The sequence below is a fragment of the Setaria italica genome, chromosome V (genome assembly GCF_000263155.2).
Source record: "Setaria italica strain Yugu1 chromosome V, Setaria_italica_v2.0, whole genome shotgun sequence".
Lineage (NCBI taxonomy): Eukaryota > Viridiplantae > Streptophyta > Magnoliopsida > Poales > Poaceae > Setaria > Setaria italica.
In genome coordinates this window covers 35,583,222-35,599,933 of record NC_028454.1, presented here as the reverse complement: position 1 = coordinate 35,599,933, position 16,712 = coordinate 35,583,222, and the positions used below count along the sequence as shown (strand labels likewise).

At 48.9% G+C, this 16,712-nt stretch overlaps 3 protein-coding genes across 5 annotated transcripts; all 3 read right to left on the bottom strand.

The window, feature by feature from the left end:
• Positions 1 to 19: 19 nt before the first annotated feature.
• LOC101780157 (ribose-phosphate pyrophosphokinase 3, chloroplastic) lies at positions 20 to 3,588 on the bottom strand. The gene is made up of 7 exons (XM_004969742.4): positions 3,063 to 3,588; positions 1,956 to 2,271; positions 1,759 to 1,854; positions 1,605 to 1,673; positions 1,378 to 1,506; positions 1,091 to 1,190; positions 20 to 463 (listed from the first exon to the last, which is right to left on the bottom strand). The coding sequence occupies exons 1-7, from the start codon at positions 3,434 to 3,436 to the stop codon at positions 330 to 332; spliced, it is 1,218 nt and encodes a 405-aa protein (XP_004969799.1). The 5' UTR covers positions 3,437 to 3,588; the 3' UTR covers positions 20 to 329.
• Positions 3,589 to 4,195: 607 nt separating this feature from the next.
• Positions 4,196 to 6,475, bottom strand: LOC101779754 (B3 domain-containing protein Os01g0723500). Of its 2 annotated transcripts, none has more exons than XM_004969741.3 (4): positions 6,179 to 6,475; positions 5,457 to 5,928; positions 4,724 to 5,109; positions 4,196 to 4,636 (listed from the first exon to the last, which is right to left on the bottom strand). In XM_004969741.3, the coding sequence occupies exons 1-4, from the start codon at positions 6,269 to 6,271 to the stop codon at positions 4,361 to 4,363; spliced, it is 1,227 nt and encodes a 408-aa protein (XP_004969798.1). In that variant the 5' UTR covers positions 6,272 to 6,475; the 3' UTR covers positions 4,196 to 4,360. The 2 variants fall into 2 exon arrangements, with proteins under 2 accessions (XP_004969798.1, XP_022682893.1); XM_022827158.1 differs by having other exon boundaries at positions 4,724 to 5,106.
• Positions 6,476 to 7,953: 1,478 nt separating this feature from the next.
• Positions 7,954 to 15,263, bottom strand: LOC101779095 (NADP-dependent malic enzyme). 2 transcript variants are annotated; one of them, XM_004969739.2, is made up of 20 exons: positions 13,128 to 13,273; positions 12,634 to 12,938; positions 11,945 to 12,065; positions 11,777 to 11,851; positions 11,539 to 11,690; positions 11,350 to 11,455; positions 11,200 to 11,265; positions 11,018 to 11,113; positions 10,858 to 10,929; positions 10,647 to 10,730; positions 10,433 to 10,531; positions 9,947 to 9,994; positions 9,806 to 9,859; positions 9,613 to 9,711; positions 9,421 to 9,510; positions 9,257 to 9,334; positions 9,057 to 9,131; positions 8,878 to 8,968; positions 8,388 to 8,516; positions 7,954 to 8,297 (listed from the first exon to the last, which is right to left on the bottom strand). In XM_004969739.2, exons 1-20 carry the CDS (start codon positions 13,155 to 13,157, stop codon positions 8,209 to 8,211), a joined length of 1,959 nt encoding a protein of 652 aa, XP_004969796.1. In that variant the 5' UTR covers positions 13,158 to 13,273; the 3' UTR covers positions 7,954 to 8,208. The 2 variants fall into 2 exon arrangements, with proteins under 2 accessions (XP_004969796.1, XP_004969797.1); XM_004969740.4 differs by lacking the exons at positions 12,634 to 12,938; positions 13,128 to 13,273 and adding an exon at positions 15,100 to 15,263.
• Between the last annotated feature and the right edge of the window lie 1,449 nt (positions 15,264 to 16,712).

Sequence of the window (16,712 nt, the reverse complement as noted above, 5' to 3'; positions counted from 1 at the left end):
ATACCATTACCATACAAAATGAGTAGAAAATGCAAGGAGGGAGCTCACTGGCACTTTATTTGAGAGTTTTTATTTATATAACATAGATAGACACCTGGCTTGCTCAGCCAAATTATTGAACAGACTACCCTACGAATGTCTCGATGAATGCACCCTGCTGTTGAGGGTCTACCATGCTGATGGTTTTCTCTAGTAAATACATTAGCAAAATGCCTTCTAGTTGGAGAAAGGAGAAACATAAAGATCCTCAAAAAAAAATGAAAAGGAAGAAGAATGAACTGAACAGAACACGCAACACCATCCCAAGGGACCAAGCAGACCAAACTTTGCTAGATCTGAAGAGCAGAAGCAATAGGTCCAGCCAGGCTTAGAATTTCAAATGGCCGCCTGTCCTTCACCGCCTCGACAGTTAGAGGGCATGAATCGGTAAGCCAAAAGTGGCTCAGGCCATGCTCTGGACCCTCTGGAAAGAATCACAGGAAGAATAAATGTTTGCATTATAAATCCAGAAGATAAATAGCAAAGTATTATTCAGGACAAAATAGGTTCTGTAGTACTGAAACATCCAAAAATGACTTGGCACAAGCACAACTGTGTCCCCCCCCCCCCCCCCCCCCCGGAAAAAAACATTTTCACCTCTTATTTGAGAGTTATTAGTCAGTGGTCTCTCTTTGATATCTTAAAGGATTCCATTCCATGCAAGTCAGTAAAAGATGGAGAAGCTGTCTTAATAAGAAAGGTCAGCTATGGTTTGGCCCTTCTGTTTCTGTGGGGTAAAAAAAGTCAGTTGCCTAGTCAAAAAAAATTGTTAGGTGGGTGAACCATGAACAAATAGAACGTTACTCCCTGACCAAAAAAAAAAAGAAAAGAGGAAAAAAGAAACACTGAAACAAAAGTGCAACCAGCCAGTCTACCACACATCCCTTTGTTGATTGTACAAAATAAAAAAGGTGCTAGCTGTGAGAAACTCAACTACTAAAGCGCTTGTTTAACTTCTTTTCTACTCAATATCGAAAATAATAGCAATGTGGGAAGTTTATTAGCATGCTAATAGCCTAATAATATCATAAAGGTAATGAAGCATATATACCTCCATTATCATGCTGAAATTTCTCCCATGAGTTATTGGGGAAAATGCCATGTGTCACATATGCACTGACCTTTGCTGCTCCATGAGCTGCCAGTACTTTCTGCACAGGAAAAACAAATGTTAGTTATATGGTAGAAATACATAATTCGATGCCATTAAAATTTGTTTCCAGAAAAAGTTTAAGGACATAACATAAATTTGCACACCCACAAAACCAGAAAATATTGAAGATCATTGATAGTCACTACCATAAATATAAACAAAATTAAGTCACAGTTTTTTTTTACCTGGCACTCAATCAGAGTACCACCAGACTGCACCAAGTCATCGACTATAACAACATGACGGCCACTAGGATCTCCCTCTTTTATCCGTACAATTCTCTGATCCCCTTCTCTAACTTTGTTACATACAACCTACAAGAAGGCAATTTATGAAAACAATTTGTTAAATAAAGAGGGCTAACTTTTTGTTTGTAAATTGGAACCTGGAAGTACTCGACAAAAACATTTACCATGGGAAAATGTTGAAGTTGCTTATAGAAGCGCTTCCATGCACCATCATCTGGAAATGCTATGGTTATCTGACAAAGATATAAAGGGTCATATCAGATCAGACTAACATCAACAAAAATTAAACTTTCAGTTCACTTAGTCAGTTGTACTCACGTTATGGGAATCCGGCAGCTCCTGAAGCCTACTTTTTAGCAAGGGGATACCACTCTCAAAACATGGTAAGACTGAGTCTCCAAAGTAGAATCTCTCCTGATGTATTAAGCACAAGGTTATTTTCACACTGATATTGAATTTTTTAAAAAAGAACAGGACAGGGAGTTCAATGGGTTACATGTAATAATTTTACTTGCCTGCAAAGCATGGATATCAAAAATCACTAAACTCGAAGGTCCACCTCGTGATATTGGTATATGTGACAAAATTCTGGCAAGTGTGAACGCGGTTGCAACATCTCCTTCATCTTCCATTCTCTCAGAAGTCCCGGTTGGAAAAAACGGGAGTATAAGAGTAAACGAAGAAATAAACAGCTTTGGCAGAGCATATATGATAGATAGTTGCTCAAATATGACATTGGGCGAGCTAAATGATGCTAAAAAAGCAACATGCCGCCCACGAATGCTATGGGCATTCGAGATGAACAAATTTGGGAATCCATCAGCAAATGTCCTGAAAATGGTACCAAAGTTTGAATGTGAGGGAAGCTTGGTTTAATTTTCTAAAACAAAATATTGCTGTTGAGCCAGGACATTCAAAATCATCCAAAAGAACAAATCCAATTTTTACTCTACAAGTTCCTAAGCTATGAACATTTGAATGATTCACTTTAAAATATAAGAACAAATCCGATTTTTACTCTACAAGAATGATTCACTTTAAAATATAGGTCTGTTGATGAAACAATCATCTAAGTACAAGTAATCATAAATCGGACCTTATGGTAGTTTTCTGTTAGCTGTGAAAGACTTAAAGGTTCCACGCACATAGTCCACATCACTGGGTTTACTGTAGCGAGCTTTTGTTATCCCAATCAAACATAACATGCATCTTAGATCTGTGTACGGCTTCGCTTTCAATAGCCATCTTTTCTTGTTCCATTAACCTCAAAGGTACAGATTTGAGTACTGGTAAGCTAATTGTGAATCGTGCCAGGATTGACTCAGCACTGCCCACCAACTGGTGACGTATATATTTAAACTATTTTCCCACTGACTGCGAGAATTTCCTCCATGTTTCCCCCAAACATCATTCGTGAGTCTGGAGGGTAAAATGTCATATTGTGCTATTTTGTCTGTGTGTAATTCTAGTCTTGACAAACTTCCCAAGGAATCTGTATCAAGGATTCCTTGGCTAGATTCGGGCCCCAATTGTGAACCCAACGAAAAATTCCTATGCCAAAGCTATACTGAAGAAAAAACAACACTATGCTAGGAGAGAAGGGACGGGGAAGGCTGTTTGACCTCCAGGAGATGGAGCGCAGCTCGATGTCGTCGTTCCGCGCGACCACCTGCTTGGCGAGGTCCCGCATCTCCTCGCAGTAGAAGAGCAGGATGCTCTTGTGGGTCCCCCTGGCGCCGGCCATCTTGGGCAGGGCGAGCGGCGCGATCGCGGGGGGCGCGTGGAGGCCGCTGCCGTTGGCGGCGGAGGCGGCGGACGCGGCGCTGCTGCTGAGGGCCGCGCCGGCGCCGCCGAGGTGGAGGCTGGCGCGGAGCCTGCCGGAGGCGCGCGGGGAGGAGGAGGGCCTCGCGAATGGGCCCGGCTTGGTCGGGCTCGGCCCCCGTGCGGGGGACTTGGCGCCCAGCGCGCCGGGGGAGGCGGAGGCGGCCGTTGCCATCCGCCGCGCGCGGCAGCGGAGGTTGTTGCCTTGTTGGGATGTGGCCGCAGTGGTGGTGGGCAGGTCAGTAACCGAGGTGGCTCGCCGAGTCGCGGGCGGGCGCACGAGCCGGGCCGGAGGGCGATGGGTTTTTTTTTTTTTTTCCCCGACGTGCGAGATCGCGTGGTTTTATAGCGGTCGGATCTGACGAAGCGCCAGCGCCAGCGGCGTAGTCGAGCCGGCGCCCGGTGGTGGACCGTGGTGGTGCAGCGCGCGCGCGGCGGGCGAGCGCGGGCGTCGCCATGTGGGGCAGGCAGCAGATACCGGATCGCCGGCACGTCGTGTTCGGGGCCGTGTCCACCATGTGATGTGTAACGTGGTGTGTGTTTTGTATGTGTACAAAGCCAAGTATTTGGACTGGATTCCACGAGAGAATATAAACTCGGTAAGTTATTTGCAGAGAATTCGAATAATAGCATAGCACTCCGTCTAGCTTCCCGGGAACGAAAAGTTCGCCAGCTGCGGCGGTCTCACGGCGTTCGAATTGGGGTTGGTAGGGACTAGCTAGAACGAAGGAGGTAGGTAGAGACCGCACTGACGAGTCCACGTCGTCTTCAGTTCTCGTCCCGTGCTGGCTGCCGAGGCCCCACGTGCCGGCCAGTACCTATCGGCGTTTTCCACGCGGAAATTATGCAAGAGGAGATTACGCAGAAGGCGAAGGTTGCATCGTTCGCAGTTCTGCGCTGCACGCTAGCTGAGAGAAACAGATCCGCCACGACATTAGCAGCAGAAAAACGAGGCAACCATCGAGACAGTTCTTGGAATTGCATCTTGACCCGCAGCCCTTGGAATTGATCGGGTCGATCGATGACGGTCCGATGCGCGCGTCATCGGTTGCAAACTAGACGTGCAGCGCCGCGGTGCTCCTCGTACCAGGCGTTGAGCTCAGGCGAGTCGCTCCCGGAGCCTGACCGCCGGCACGGGCGGCTCGGCGACGCGGAAGACGTGGACGCGGAACTCGGCGGCGCCGACGAGCTCGAAGACGCAGTAGTCCCCTTCCTCCAGGCAGTTGCCGCGCGCGAAGGCGCACCACCCGCGCGACAGCCGGTCCCTCGTGTTGGGGATGTAGAGCACCACCCACGCCTTGCCGCCCGGGTCCCGGAGCACCACGTCCGTGCGCTCCCGCGGCAGGTGCTGCCGCGAGAACCCCGTCGGGAACCTCTGCACGCGCACACGGATATGATCGTCATGTCACGGCACGTCTCACGCACACACGAACCACGTGCACCACCTGCTTGCATTGCTCACCATCATGAAGGAGTAGTAGACGTGCATGGTGCTCATGCGGACGACGCAGTACGGCAGCGACGACCGGAACGCGTACGCGAGCTCCATGGCGCGCTGCCGCTCGGCGCCCGTCACGGGGCGGCGCCGGGAGACGTACCCCTTGTAGCGCCGGACGGACGCCGGGATGTTCTCGGCGGCGGCCGCGAGCGCCGCCGCCGCCGCCTGCGGGTGCTCGTGGATGCTCCGCGTCTTCACCGCGCCGCCGTCTTCCTGTGGCTGGGGCCCCCGGCGGCGCGTCGGCGCGGGGTCGTCCTGCTGCGGCTGTGGCGGCGGAGTTGGCGCGGGGATCACCACGCACAGCGCCAGCTCGTCGGCGTCCTCTACCTCGGTCTTGACCGCGCCAGCTGCTGCAACCGAAACACGGTGGATGTAAGAACAGATTTGGCAACGTGAGAGACAGATGATTCAATCAATCATGGAAAGCAGCAGTGTGTTTTAAGCTGCTTGAGCCATTGATTTGGCGATGCTCTGCTGTCACTCGCGACCACACGGGCCATGGCTGGGCTTGAACGAGAAAGGTTGGGGTTAGGCCTTTGGTATAAGTTGGGCTTCTTTGTCCTCCTGTTGGCGGTTTCGACCATTTCAAAAATGAATTGGGCCCTCCCAAAATTCAAAACTGGGTCTCCCTCAAATTACGATCAGGCCGATTGCAGCTGACACGAATTTTTTTTCCATTCAGGCAGGATTCGCTTACCCGGTTCCGGCGTCCAATTGGAGCATGCAACCTGCAGCTGTCGATCACCTGGCGTCGCACGGTATGGCACCATCTCCTTCCCAACAGAGGAATCCTTGCGCGCGCGCTTGGCATCACGCGAAGGGCCCTTCGCCGCGTGGCCCCGCTTCTTGCTCTCCCGGCGGCGGCGTGGGTCGCCGCCGAGCAGCAGGTCCTCCCGCTCGCAGGCCGTGGTGTCGAACACCATGGCGGTGAAGTGCGTGTCGCCGTCGTAGCGGAAGACGAGGAACTCGAGCTCCCGCAGCGCCTGGTCCCGCACGAACTTGGGCCAGCCCGAGGTGAAGAAGGTGCCCTCGGCGGACCGGCGGATGACCACCAGCCACGTCTGCCCGCTGGGCCCCTCCAGGGTCGCCGCCATGGACGCCTCCTTCAGGGTCCTCGCCTTCCTCGACGCCTCCCAGGGGATGTGCTTGCAGAAGTCCGGCGGGATCTTCTGCAGCGCATGCAAATCTCATTCTTCTAAATTAATCCATGCATGTGTGTACACACATGTAAATCGTTCAGTGCATGCACGATGCATGATGATGAGTGACATTTTCAGTGGTCTGATGATTATATTCATAGTCACAGTGGCAATGCAGATAAAAGAATATAGCTAGTGATCTCTGTGTAAAGTAGTATTGTGTTCGAGCAGATGCAAGGCACGAACTCCACAAATTAGTTACAGTGTCTCAGTCACTCACCAGGCGCTTCTTGAAGTCGCCCATGAGCACCTTGAAGAAGTGCGGCCGCCTCTCACCCGCCGCCAACGGCGACCGCCTCTCCGCGGCCGGCATCCTTAGCCCTCCTCCTCCTAACGTGAACACTCTCGACACGACAGCTACACGCGCCAGTAGGCGACGGATCGAACAGCAGGCAGCAGCAACAGCAGGTAGACGCCTGCTGCGGCGGAGCGAAGCCGGCAGCTCGGCGAAGGAAGCGACGTCGGCGAATTAACCGCCGCCCAACCCAACGGCAACGGGGGAAAGAAGACGCGAGAGCGCAGCTTTTGATGGGCGAGATGGGGCAAATTTAACTACGCCCAAAAGCCCCCGGGATATCAGGGCGCGAGCACCCTCTCGCCCGTCCACTACAACCCCCAAAATGCTTGCGCCACTCGCGTAGCCGACGAGCGCAAGGCCTTCACGTCACTGCCATGTGGGACTAACCTTGGGAGTTTGGGCCCGCACGGCAGTGAAACACTGGTTGTTTGCATCAGAGAACGACTCCACGCATCATTGCCAGATGAGGAGTACGGATATTGCTGGATACACACGGGAGCAAGCACCTGCTCATGCTTTGTATGCAGTTGTAGTAGAATGCATCCCAACCCTGCTCCTCTTCTACAAATTAAAATGGCTTGTAGATGGCTGCTTCACTACAGATATCTCGTTGCCGTGACTTTTTAGATTTTGTGTTAAGAATATTGTGTAATGCTGCTACGGAGAGCATATGAGTAACACAATAATGACAGAGGACTTGATATTTGAAAATATATACAAGTCACGCCGTACACTCCATCCACAGGAAGGCATGCATGAGATATCGTGGCATCACTGTTTAAGAGGCTCGTCTTTTATGATCGCTGAGTAGATTTCGAATTGTTGTCACATCAAGGAGCCACCTATCATTGGTGGCAAAAAAAAATAAAGACTTTGAGAAGATCCAATAATGGAGGTTATGAGGTGGTTTATGAGTAGTTGGCAGGGAGCATTTCTGCTGTATGAGTGTGGGTTATTGGAGCATTTCTTGCTGCCAGCAGATTAACTGAGTTTATATTTATGCCCCGAGAGGCGAGAGCTCAAATTTTTGTCCAACTGATTTCGTTTTAGTGCGTGCAAATTGGATTTCCAGATGTGGGTTATACACTTATAGGCTTGGGCACAACACGACAAATGGTTATCTGTTGAGGAATCGTTGCAGATGTCGCCGTACCAATATGTACCTACCTTTATTTCACCTTGGTTGGCAGTGGTACAATATTTGTAGGCCCAGCCGAAAGTGTAACAGTTTCACTTTGGCCGCTCTAGATTTGTAGCTATAGGCTGGTATATGTTCCCGTTCAATCAAATGAACACCGGCAACATCTTACCACATGATAATCGTCAGGAGCTTTAGGACTACACACATACATTGAAAAATTGGGAACAAGCTTGGACAGGCTGACTCGGACGGATGTAATTTAGCACCAGAAAAAAGAGAGCCTGGGCAGCCCCTATCACATTGGACCTCTGCTTTTGGAAACATGCAACAACCAGAGCCATTTCAAGCCATGCTACCCTCCTGTGACTGCCGCACAATTTCTGCCAATGGGTTCTGTCTGGGCAGCGTACTCTGCCCCCAGAAGAATCTGTCCTCGTCTCAAAAGACGAATCTTTCATGGTGTTACCACCAAACAGGCATACGGCCAAGTACTTGCTGAAAACAATAGCAAATGTCAAGCAAGACTGCAAGAGCATCGAGGTGAAGGTAGACGCAGTACCGCGGGAGAAACTGTCGATCCAACTTTATTATTCCATGACTAGGATACACAAGCCTCACCGGAAGCATTTTACATTGCATCACAAAGAAAAACACTGCAGAACACATAGGGGGAGAACAGGACATAAACTACTCTGGTAGAGAGAGCCTCATTACATCATGGAGGATTTTAATCAAGTACTGGTGTTCTTAGGAAATTTGGCGGTTGCTGCAACATGGCTAATGGTTGTACATAACTGGAATTGGTTTTAATTCAGCGGTAGTTGCGGTAAACGGGGCTGTACATGCAGCTCTCTGCATATTTCACCAGGTCCTTGGGCCTAGGGCGCCTACTTGCCAAACCTACACGTGAGAAGAATTGGGTGATGAGCCGATCATTTTTAATAAGAACACACATATATTTGTCAAGAAACAGGCGAGTATGATGCTAACCAAGTTCATAAGCCTTAGCTGCAACGTTGGCTGCAATGTGGGCAGAGATCTTCCTGATGTTTGAGAAGGGAGGATAGATGAGCCCCTTTTCAAAGTTCTCTTCTGAGACCTGCTGAGCAAGAGCCTCCGCTGTTGCAGGATGTATGATAAAAGTAAATCAGTTGATCCGGCATATATTTCAAAGAAGGCCTAGAGTGTGTGTTGACCCGCAAAATTCTTATTGCTTGCCCATTATTTCACATGCAAGTGACCTAGGGAATTCAAGTTGAAACCCAATTTGAGAGAACTCCACAATTTGAAATTGTATAAGGGACCTTCAAGCTAGAGGGAGGAACATAGCACAAGGAAAAATGCTACGCAGGAAGCTTCTCTATTTTATACCACATCTTCTTTGGCTGATTTGAGTTCAGAAAGATATACCCATGTAGAAATGAACACAATTATGGTAAATATAGTGGTGGCTGGCAGTTTTAGTGTCAGAAATACTTACAGGCTGCCAAAAGCATGTCATCGTGAACACGAATTGCCCCAGACATCACCACACCAAGGCCAAACCCTGGGAAGATATAGGCATTGTTTGCCTGCAGAAGCAATATTATACATATAGTTCAGGCCATTTAAAGCAGATAAAATCTCTGCAATAATCTGATCAGTGCTCATCATTCAAACCTGTCCGGGAACATGTATCTTGCCATCGTACTCCACTGGATCAAAAGGACTCCCAGTTGCAAACACTGCCCGACCCTGTGAAACCAGACTGTCAGTCCAGAACCATGGCTACAGACAACGTTACATAGCTCCATGCCTCCATCAATAATAATTTGGAGAAAAAGGTGATGTGACTGCTGAATGCTGATATTGATAATTACCTTACTCCATGTGTAAGCTTGTTCAGCAGTGCATTCAGACTGCGACGTTGGGTTGGACAGGGAAAGAATGATTGGTCTCTGCAGCGTTTTACAAAATGATGTAAGCTTCTACTTATGTCAGACCAATAGACTCAAAAGCAACAAGTTGCAATAGTGAAAATCACCTCATTAAATGAGGAGATGGCTTCAATAACGTCCTGTGTGAACGTTTGCCCCTTTCCAGATGTGCCAATAAGCACTGTTGGTTTGATAGCCTAGGACCATAGAAGACATATTTTGGTTAGAGGACAAGATTGTAAAGATTTAGGTGACTCAGAATATGAAAGTATATTATCTTTTTGAGGACACAGTCATACATTGACAGCATCTAAGAGGTTGCCAACTGTTTCATGCTCATGAGCCCATGGTTTCTTGAAGTGTTGAAGGGACTCCTTTCTTGAACTGACAATTAAGCCCTGTCAAATTCATGATCTAAAGTTAGCAAGAAGGAATAAATTGATGTCTAAAGATAATGAAAAAAAGGGGGAGGATGCCATTCATAAAATTTACCTTTGAATCAACAAGCCAGATTTTCTTGCGACATTCCTCTAGAGGAGCTTTTGTCTGCACAAGTAAAACTTGTTAGGCAGTCTAAACGTGTAATACAATCTGCAAGTGGCAGAAAAAAAACAACAGAAAATGATGGACCACCTGTCTCGATATCTCAAGGGCTATAAGTTCTGCAATACCTGTCCCAGCCTGCAAGAAACAGAGCACAAATATTGATTTTGGGAAGAAACACACCAAACAAAACACATTGGATCTGAGAAAAATGCAATCTTGAATAAATTGAGTTAAAGAAAATATTTACGAATATAAAATCATAGGCATGGAAGTACTGCTAATAAAATGAGGATAACACACAATTTTTACTATGAAACTGCAAACAGTTGGTACTTGGTACAGATATAAAATGATGCATACGGAATAAAGAAGGGCACACTACAGTTCTCTACATCTAAGATTTATGGGTAGTAAAAGGCTTGTTTTATTTGATAGTGCCTTGTTAAAGACTACTACTTTTGACTTCCTTTTTCTTACTCTTATTTCATCCTCCTTACCAGAAACACTATAAAAAAGTCCAAATAAAGGCTATAGTAACTAAATGTTCAAACAAAGAAGCACAAAGAAAGTGACCTCTCCAGCACCCAGGAATAGGAAAGTATGATCTGCCAATGTTCCACCAAGCAACTTTTGTGCTGCAATAAGCCCAGCAAGAACCACAGAAGCGGTTCCCTGCAATAGAAAAAACAATATAAATTTAAGATGGCACTTCAGAATAAGACGGCTTACATTTTATCATATTTTGCCTATATTACACAGTAAATCACAATTTAAGCACCAAATTTACCTGGATATCATCATTGAATACAAGGTGAGTTGTGCCATATCTTGCAAGGAGCTCAAAAGCATTATGGTTGGCAAAATCCTCAAACTGCATGATAGAAAAAACATGTAATATGATATCAGATTTTTCAAATCAGAGAATCATTTACCATTTGCACAGATTTCTATTTACAAATTTAGTCCTGAAATACTGCTTTTCTCAGTATGTGTCTTGCCTGAATGAGTACTTTCTCCCCATAGTTTTGCTTCACAGCGGTCATAAATTCTTGAAGAAAATCAGCATACTCCTGAGTACAAAAACGATCAATTAAGCACTTCAGTTTGCAGGTTAGAACAAGAAAGGAAATCATGCAGAAATAAATGTTGATGTCCAACCTGACCCGTGGCCCTTCTTTGCCTCAGGCCAATGTAAAACTCGTCATTAAGCAGCTGCTCATTATTTGTGCCGACGTCCAGTGTGATAGGCAAGCACTTCAAGATTATCGATAACATGTTAATTTATGCTATCAGCAAAGGTACTCTGAACAACAATGTAAAGGTGGACATGAAAAGCTTACAGCGGATGGACGAACTCCTCCCAGGGCAGTGTAAAGGGCAAGCTTGCCAACAGGTATCCCCATTCCCTAAATAAATGCTATCACAATCAGTGGAAAGCATTGGAGATGGCCTGTCATCTTCAATACACCTATAGTAGAAGAAGATACTACCTGGCATCCAAGATCTCCAAGTCCCAAAATCCGTTCACCGTCAGTAACAACAATAACTTGAATGCTCCTCTCTGGCCAGTTCTTGAGAACCTCAAGGATCTTTCCCCTGCACGTATAAGTAAAACACCTCATGAGCATGAACAAGCAAGAGATCCTAGAGACCACACAAATCCATGAAGTGAAACTTACTTCTCCTTCAAGCTGATATAAAGACCCTGAGAACGACTAAATATGGAACCATACTTTTGGCAAGCTTCGCCAACAGTTGGTGTGTACACTACAGGAAGTAATTCCTCAACATTGTCAATGAGGAGCTTGTAGAAAAGCCTCTCATTCCTCTCCTGAAATACAGATTAAAAAGAAGAGAATAACCAAAGTGTACTACCATATCAGCCAGTGTGAACAAGGAAACTCAGTGATCAGTTACCTGGAGGTCCATCATAGCCACGTAACGCTGCAAAGGCACCTGGTATTGTCTGATATTATTCATGATCTTCCTCTCCTGATGATGTCATCAGATGGGAGTACGTTGGGGTCAGATAGGCGCACAAATTTAAGATGGTTCATAAGACACGAGTATTGAGGATTATCAAACCTGGAGCTCCTGGGATACGATTGCTGGTGGCAGAAGGCCACGGAGGTAGTGTGTCTCCCGCTCCCTCTCTGTGAAAGCAAGGCCCTTGTTGTAGCGGGGATCCCTCATCAAATTGTAACCACTGCAATGAACCATGAAGTCAAAATTTTCACATGCCAGATTATGCTCCCAAACAAACAAAGCTGTTTCTGACCAAGCATCTATAGTGACTAATTTCCCCCTTTCTACCGATGATCACACGTTCTATGAGTAGATGACTCAATCCTACCATAACCCCTTATAAGTAAGCAAAGCATAAGCGGGATAAATTTTGTGAAACCCTGGAATAACAAAATTTAAAACGTTACATAGTTTGATATGATCCAAATCTTCATCGTCATAACAGTAAGTTCTACTTTCCACTTCCAGAGTAAACGAGGATGAATATTGATAGGCATCAAACACTGCCTACAACCGACCAGGTTCCACAAAAATCCAAACAAATTTGTGCCAAAACCCCCGGGTCCCTAACACGACATAAAGGTTGGTTTCAACACACACACGAGAGCGCACGTTTGTCTCCAGCGGGAGAAACAATAGGGCCCAGAGCATCGCCGGTGGATCAGAACTCAGAAAAGGTTATCATCCATCCGTGCAAAGTCATATGAACGAATCAGGGGAACCAGGGTGATCTAGCATCGCACGCTGACCTGGCGACGGAGACGGTCCAGGGCGTGACGAGCTGGTCCTCGGTGGCGCAGTCCTCGCCGTAGGTGTCCCCGACGCCGCCGGCCACGGTGGCAGCGTCGTCCATGTCCAGCACGGAGGGCGCGTCGCAGCCCCGTATCCCCTTGAGCGTGCTCTCCATCTCCGCGGCCGAGAACCACCTCCTACCGCCGGCGCACCACCACCACCACCACAGCGACCTCGCCGCTGCCTCTACTACTCCTCGCTCCTCCGGCGCTCGACGTGGTCCTCCCTCCTCCCACTGACACTGCCGCCGCGGTAGCAAACGCTAAGAGTATTTAAACAGGAAGGCAAAGGCGATGCGGGGTCAGTGCGGGAACGGGGGCGAGATGTTATTTAACGGCGCGGAGGAGGGGGGAGGGGAGGGGAGGGGGAGACTGCTGCAGCCAGTATGCTAAAACTTTCGTCGGTGTGGAGGTGGCGGCCATGGGGTGGGGGAGGTTGACCGCAAAGTTACCGGGAGGAAGCGGGCGCGAAGGGCGCGCATGGCCGCCTGACGAGCGGGGCCCTCGCCCCCTGCCCGCGGGCTGAGGGCGACGGGGAGCCGACGCGCGGCGGCTCGCCCGGCGGCGGGAGGGGAGTGGAGCAAGTGGAGGCTGCTGGAACGTGGAACGTGGTTGGTGGTGGCTCTTTGCCTCTTTGCGCTTCCCGATTGGTTCTATACGCTACCCTGTTCGTTGTCGTCTGGTGGTGGGGCAGGTCAAAGGCTCCCTGACTCGGTGTGATCAGTGGGACGGATTGGTTAAACTGATTGCTGTTAATCTAATCCCTGCTTGTGCCGATCCCCGAGTTGTTTATCGTTGAGATGCCCTATCAACGGGGTAACAAAATGGGTAATCTCGAGGGCCTTTAGATGACACCGACAGAAACGTGCAAAACGATATGCAATCCTACTATATATATGTATCCTGTCACAAAAGTCTCAGATTACATTTATCTGAGCTAACCGAGGTAACCTCTTGGCATTTTCCAAACCAGTTCCTGCAGTAGCATCCAATGATCACCCCTTCACCCGGAAGAAGTTACTTTTTCCATTTCACCCATTCACCCAGAAGAAGTTACTCTTGCCATTTCAAATGGTAGATCGTTTTGACTTTTCTAGATACATAGATAATAATTTGGAATGGAGGGAATTTCAGGGCACTCCCTAGGGTTCCCATCAACGTCGTTACTAGCTCGAAAACGATGTTCAACCTTTGCGTGGGCTGCTCAGCCGCCACGGCCAGTGGATCATCATCTGAGCACAGAGCACGGACGTTAACGTGAAACTAACCTCTACACGGGATGATTCCACTTAGCAGAGGAATAATTCAGTTGCCTACCTTTCAGGGCTTCAAGGCTGGATCTGGACGGTTGCTCTGAAACGTCGAGCAGTTTATTATGCAGTGACGAGACTTTTCTTTGCTGACGCCTTGGAAGATTGGCGTTACCGCGATCAGTTCTACGTACCAGTCAAACTACCCGAAAAAACCTTGCTGGGCTGCTGGCTTTGAAAAGATCGGCAGCCTGAGACCTCGAATCGTTCGCGACGGGAGCGGCGAACATCGCTGTCAGGTGTGTGTGAAGTATGAACTGACGTCTAAGAGAAAAGATGCGACTGTGGAGTTGGATAGACTTCCTCCGATCAGTCATTTTACGGAGTAATCATCCGCGAGAGAGTCCGAATCAATTGGACAAGTGTTGTACTACGAAGCTCGAGATATTAAGAAATTTGTTGAGGACTTGAGGTTGCATTCAGATGGCTGTCGATCCCTGCTCCGGTTAGTTGTGTCAGTTTGCTCGTTTTTTCCTCCCATCGGCCATCATCCTCAAGCCCCTGGATACTTTTGGTCTCATTGCCACCATTCTCTCAGAGCATTAGTGCACATTAACTAGAACATGTAGACTCGGCAAAAATGTAGACTGAGAGTCCAACCAAAGTCACTTAAATTTCCACTATGATTTGGAAATCCGTTTTTTTTTAAATATCATTATTGGTCCCGAAATAAAGAAAAAAAATTCAAATTCATGGCTCCACCCTGATGATGAACGGAACCATTAACCGCGTTTTGGTCTAATTACTAGTACTGTTCGTGGATTCAAGCTTAACATATGCTGGATTTTTAGTGCTAGGCAAAGCTAGAGATCTGTGCAGTCGCACATCCAGATTACGATAAGAAACTAGTAGCACGCACGCAAGCTTATCGCCAAGTGGTCCTCTCATGAAGTGGCGATTACGATGTCACAAGCTCATGCATGCATTTTCTTTTCTAAACACAGACGTTCTTCTGTCGGTGAGAGAGGAATCACACTGCAGTACTACGCACTAGTGTAGTAGTGTATCGACGAGGGCCTCTTCGGGCGGGCCTAATTTCCGGCCCACTCAAACAAGGCCTGGGGCGCCTGTAAAAACTCCCGGTCAGTCCAACCGAGCGAGAGTAGAAACGAACCTGGCGACGGTGAGGGTCCACGGCGTGACGAGCTGCTCCTCGGTGGCGCGGTCCTCGCCGTAGGCATCCTCAATTCCGCCGCCGCCCACCGCGGCCGCGGCGTCCACGTCCGGTTTGCACGGCGGCCCGCCTACTGGTACCTCCTTCATCCCGGTTCCGGCATCCGGCGCCGCCGCCGGGGCCTCATCAGGCCCACTCCCACGGCCGCGGCGCCACCATAAACACCACGAGGACCTCGCCGCCAGCTTTGCTTTTCTCTCTCGAGCTAGCTGCTGCCAGTGCCAGCCTTTCCGCGCGCTACCGGCCTACCACTACGTGCGCCTCCCCTCTCACCGCGTTCGCCCGCCGCCGCTATTTAACCGACGCTGTTTGTGCCGGAGGCCCAGAGCCCTCGTGATCGATGGCCCAGGCTTCCTGACCTGGCGATGGATGGAATGGAGCGTTTGTTTAGGTTCGCGACGGTGTATTGTATCATTGTATGAGTTGTAAACTTGTAACCAAAAAGAAGTGAAAGAATCTCGGTGACGTGACACCGAAGCTGGTGTATTTCGCTTTCGCCGACGCCGACGTTAACGTGCGCTGCATGACAACTGTCGGATATTTGTGCGACTTTGCAGTGTTACAGACGCTTTAGTAAAGCTGCCATTTTGGGGAACTTTCTGATTGGTTTCAGGATCGACGGAGCCCGGCTCGTATGGTCGTATCAGGCATGCAGGTTGCCGGCAGCCGACTCTCCCCATGCAACTGGTATCTTATTGGTTAGGCTAGCTAAAGAACTTGATTGCACTACTAGAGAACTGACCTTCCATCCAACCCGAACTTGATTGCACTACTAGAGAACTGACCTTCCATCCAACCCTTTTTATCCTGAATAGCTTTGGACCCGGAACTTAAAAAATGAGGCACTGAAAGGACACCGGGAGGTGCTTTAGTCCTGGTTGGAAAGATCTAGCAGCGATGCTCCCCCTTTTGTCCCGGCTGGAAATTTCAACCAGGACGAAAGCTCCCCTTTTGTCTCGGTTGGAAAGATTTAGTCCCGGCTGGTATTTCCAACCGGGACAAAAACGTTTTTGTCCCGGTTGAAAATTCCAACCGGGACAAAACATAGGGGCGCGCACAGGTCCACGCGCAAGTCCTTATCTTCTCCACGCGCCTAAGTCTTTCTTTCACGTGCACAAGTCTGCTCCTCTCCCTGCTTTCTTCTAGCGCGGGTGGCCACCCTCCTCTTCCTCTCCTTCCTCCTCTTTCTCTCCTTCCAGCGCGGGTGGCCGCCCCCTCTCCCTGCTGTCCCTCCCCTCCCCCCTGCACTGGGAGTGAGGAGCGGCAGCTGGGCGAGGACAGGGCTGACGCGCGGGGGAGCCAAGTGGTGGGCGGCGGCATGGGGCGGAGCAGGGCGGCGTCGAGGCGGGCGGGCTTGGCGGTGCGGGGCGGAGCGAAGTCGGTGGTGCGGGGTCTGCAAGAAGGCAGTGGAAGTGGTTGTGGCCGTGTTGGAGGATTCACTTGAATTGAATCTCCAATCAAGGCAACCGAGAATTGAATGTCCACAACTTTGATCGATTTTTTCCTACGAGACCTTTGAATGAATTGAATGTCGAGCGGCGGTGGGCGCCGAT